The sequence below is a fragment of the Lactuca virosa genome, chromosome 1, assembly GCF_052849685.1.
Source record: "Lactuca virosa cultivar CGN04683 chromosome 1, Lactuca_virosa_CGN04683_v6, whole genome shotgun sequence".
NCBI classification, from domain to species: domain Eukaryota; kingdom Viridiplantae; phylum Streptophyta; class Magnoliopsida; order Asterales; family Asteraceae; genus Lactuca; species Lactuca virosa.
In genome coordinates, this window is record NC_136426.1 from 308,647,662 (window position 1) to 308,652,366 (window position 4,705).

General features: G+C 35.8%; 1 protein-coding gene across 1 annotated transcript; it reads right to left on the reverse strand.

Moving 5' to 3' along the window:
- Positions 1–563: 563 nt before the first annotated feature.
- LOC145130971 (uncharacterized) lies at positions 564–1,303 on the reverse strand. The gene is made up of 3 exons (XM_079065719.1): positions 1,040–1,303; positions 871–937; positions 564–811 (listed from the first exon to the last, which is right to left on the reverse strand). Exons 1-3 carry the CDS (start codon positions 1,301–1,303, stop codon positions 564–566), a joined length of 579 nt encoding a protein of 192 aa, XP_078921845.1.
- Positions 1,304–4,705: the final 3,402 nt, after the last annotated feature.

Here is a 4,705-nt window from a genome sequence, read left to right on the forward strand (position 1 = left end):
CCGGAATACCCGTCTAGACAACAATAATGTGATTTCCCGGCCAACCTTTCTAGCATTTGGTTAATGAAAGGCAATGGGAAATGTTATTATCTTGTGATTGCATTGATTTTGCGGTAGTCAATACATACTTTCCACCCGTTTTGCACATGGGTGGGGACCATCATACATTTGTTGTTCTCGACCACCGTGATTCCCGTCTTCTTTTGCACAACTTGCACATGGCTCACCCACTTGCTATCCGAAATTGAATATATCATTCCCACATCAAGGAACTTCAAAATCTCTTTCTTGAGAACTTCCATCAATGGCGAATTCAACCTTCTTTGCGCATCTCGACTTGGATTACATTTATCATCCATCAAAATCTTGTGCATACAAGTGGAGGGGCTCAATCCCTTGATGTCCGCAATCGTCCAACCCATTGCTTCTTTATGTTCCTTTAACACCTGGAGGAGTTGCTCTTCTTCACATTCGGTTAAGTGAGTTGAAATAATAACCGGAAGACTCTCGTTGTTTCCCAAGTACGCATACTTCAAGTGTTGAGGTAGGACTTTCAATTCTAGTTATGGTGGTTGAACAGGGGAGAGTGGAAATATTTTCTGAGTTTGAGGTAATTCAATTTGCTTCACACTAAATTGAGTAGTTTTCTTGATCTCTAAATTGTTAACCAATTTTTCAACTTCTGGGTCCAATGAGTAGAGCTTCAACTTCTTGGCCAATTTTCCACAATCAAATCCTTTTCTCAAAATCATATCCAACATGTCACCATTAGACAACTCAAATAATTCTTGGGTTAATGGGTCAACAACATCTACAAAATACAAGGATGAAACATCACTAGGATATCTCATAGCATCGTAGATATTAAACTTATTGTTTCTCCATCAAACTCCATCGTTAAGCTTCCCGCATACACATCAATCTTTTTTCTAGCCATCTTCAAAAATGGTCACCCAAGTAAAATTAGAGCCAAATTAGAGGACACTTGTTCTTCTAGATCAATTACGTAAAAATCCATCGGGAAGACCAATTGGTTCACTTGCACCAAAACATCTTCTAAAACACCTTTAGGAAAGGCTCTTGATTTTTCCACAAGTGAAATTATGACACCGGTTTCACTTAAAGGGACGACATTTAATGATTCATACACCGAATAGGGAATGACATTGATAGAAGCACCAAGGTCAAGCATGGCACTACTAAAAGTGACATCCCTAATCTTGCAAGGAACCGTAAACATTAACCGATCTTTACACTTGGGTGGAAGTTTCATTTGTGAAACCGCGGATGCATTTTCATTCATTGAAAACTTTTCATTCCCCTTCAATTTCCTCTTGTTGGTAAAAAGTTCCTTCAAGAACTTTCATATCTAGGAATCTGTTTGATTGCATCAAGTAAAGGGATGTTTACTTCCACCTTTCAGACGGTGTCCAAAATCTCTTTCTCGTCCATATTCTTCTTTGAAGTTGCAAGTTGGGAGGGGAATGGAGGTTAAGTGACTATTGTCGTCACTAGAGGGGTATTCTTCTTTGGAACTCCGGCTTGTGTGGCATTCTTGACAATAGGATCCTCAATGGGAGTGATCTCCATTTCTTGACAATAGGATCCTCAATAGGATCCTTCGGTTTGTTTTCCACTTCTCAATGTCACTACATTGATGTGACAACCTGAAATTTCTATTCTGTACAACCATTCACTTCAATAGGAGTCAAAACTGTTTCTGCTAATTTTCAAGCTTTTTGGGATAAGTTTGAGTATTTTAAGATTAGTACTTCAGGAGATAAAAGGAGAAAAGATGCCCTAGGGTTTATTGTGCAAAAATATTATTCCAAAACTCCAAGAGTTTGGAGTTTACGGCGTAATCAAAGGTGTTTACAACCGTAAACCCTAAAAGAGGGTATAAATATGACACTTAGTCATTATTTATCACTTTTCACAATTTCAAGATCCAAAACTCAATTCTCTCTCAAGTATCATCGACTTTTCTTCTTGATCTTCAACATTGTAAGTGTTTCTAGCCCTAAAAAGTTGATATCTTACTTAATCTAGTGATCTAACATGATTCCATCCGTGAAATCATTCCAAAAGTGTAGATCTTCAAGTTTCACCAAGAACACCAAGAACACACACTAGTGTTCTTGGACTTTTAGCACCTTTTCAAGTTTATACCTAGTAAGTACTTCTATCCTAGAGTATTATAGAGCTTGTTACACTTCTAAACGTCAAGAAAACACCCAAGAAACCAAGGATCAAAGGTGTTTACAGTCCAAGATGTTATTGGACCGTAAACCCCAAAAAGGGTGCCAAAGTGTGCCATAGTCCCTTCTAAGCCTTGGAAACTAGACTAGATCCCTTCCTTGATGTGCTTAGTACTTGAAAACATCAAAAGACCATAAACCATTTGGGTTTACGGCCATAAACCCAAAGAGAAATGGTCCAAGGACCGTAAACTCCTAAAAGGAGTGAAGTGGTGCCCTAATCTCTTCCTAAGGCTTAAACATGAAGTAGGAATGCTTCTTGTGATCTTTAAGATTTCAAAACACAAAATGGTCAAAGAAACAAGAGTTTACGGCCGTAAACTCATGGGTTTACGACCGTAAACTCAATGAGTTATGGTCACAAAAACCGTAAACTCAAATAAAGGGTTCCCTTGAACCCTAAACTCAATAGCAATGTCCTACAACACTTAGATGCAATCCTTAGGACTTATAGCACTTAAATAAGGTGTTTTACATGGCCTAGGATGTCTTAACTTTGTTAATTAGTTGTTTAAAGACTAATTGGATACATATATGTGATATTATATGTTAACTAGGATCATCGTGTATGTACAAGTCTTCACTTGACACCTAGCATCCTATACATTCCGTTCATCCAAACCACTCACTACAGATGAGTTCATACCCCTTAAATAACCTTTTAAATGTTTTTAAATGTTTTTATGGGGGGGATACAAGTTGAACTATTATAGTTATTATATCAATCATATGTGATTAATAACTACCAAACAAGTGGATTTCTTACTTTTCAAACTGTGTTATCAAACTGTTTTACTTCAAACTGTTTTACAAACTCTTTTACATATCAAATACTTTTATTAAACTCTTTTAACTTATATTCTGTGTATCTATATGGATATAATTATATAAGTAGGATTGAAAGGACTTAGGACTGATAGCTCACCTTACTTCATGTTCCTTGTTTGGTTGTGGACTTAGGGTATTCGGGTTATTTGTCCGAAGGTCGTTTGAATCCTAGTTATATATCATGTATATGTGTATAAATATAAAAGGTTACTTCTTTCATTCAGTTCAATGCCTTTGGGTAGCAATGGTATACAAACATATTCATATACATAAACAACATTACTAGTAAACTATAATAGGTATAGTTTAGGAATATACTATTACTAGAACAATGAAACATATAAAGAGTCAGTTCATTCATGAGTAATACATAGTGATGAGAAACAAACATAATACATAGTGATGAGAAACAAACACAATACATAGTAATGAGAAACAAACACAATACATAGTGATGAGAAACAAACATAATACATAGTGATGAGAAACAAACATAATACATAGTGATGAGAAACAAACATAATACACAGTGATGAGAAACAAAACATACAAGCTAGATAGAGAAAGAACACACAATACAGCTAGCACATACATATACATTACTTACAGTTATGTGAGACACTTAACGGGGGCATGACACTACCTGTCCTGACCCATTTTGTATCCAGAATCTCCTTAAATGGGGAGCATATGAGTTTGTGTATAGATCTATACTGGATTGAATATCCTACACCTTGCTACTCGCTACATTGGGACTTGCAAGTCTATGGGTGCCAAACGTCATTTCTTACGACGTCTTACATCGTCGTTTTTCTATAGAGTCGGTAGCCGGGGACAGGCCGATCACATGGTACTTTAAAATAACAATTGGTTTTTAAGTAATTAGTACAACAGTAGTTACTCAATACAACACTACAGTACTATATCATTTTCCCTTTACATTTACTTTGTGATATTCACACAATAAACAATAATGTAAAAACTATATTTTTGGTTAATGATAGTCAGATTTGGGAAAGTACATACTCTTACAAGAGACACACACACAGACACTAGATGCCTTGGTAGAAGGCTACTTTTAGTAGGAAACATAGGGTTTTCTAGGAGAGTTCAAACAATTACAAACTTTTACAAAACTTATACATTACAGACTTACAAACACTTTCATACAAATACAGAAACTAATATACTTATGAACTCACCAGCTTTAAAGCTGATAAACTCTTTCAAAATAACTTGTATTCTCAGGTCACCAGTAGACAGGTACCGGTGCCAGGTTTTGAGAAGGTGGAGCTCGTTCAAGACTCATATTTTATTTTTGATGTATATTTATGGTGTCTATATAACTTGACAGAACACACTTGTATGAAATTATATTATTAATGCAATGGATGATGTTGTTGCTTGTTTACTACTTTGCATTGTTGTGATACTGAACATGACGTCCTCCACCCCCGAACATTTCCGCCATTCTGGTTTTTGGGGTGTGACAGATTCGTATCAGAGCATTGTTTATAGTGAATCGAGTGTATCAACCCATAAAAGATATACGAACTATAAACACAGCGAGATTAAAATACTCTGATAAAGAGTTTATACTTTTAAATAATAAAATATTT

Coding starts and splice junctions, on each gene's coding strand:
- LOC145130971 (XM_079065719.1), bottom strand. CDS start 1,303: ATGAATGAAAATGCATCCGCGGTTTCACAAATGAAACTTCCACCCAAG. Junction 938..1,039: donor TAGAAGATGTTTTGGTGCAA/GTGAACCAATTG, acceptor CCATTTTTGAAG/ATGGCTAGAAAAAAGATTGA. Junction 812..870: donor GTTTGATGGAGAAACAATAA/GTTTAATATCTA, acceptor TGTATTTTGTAG/ATGTTGTTGACCCATTAACC.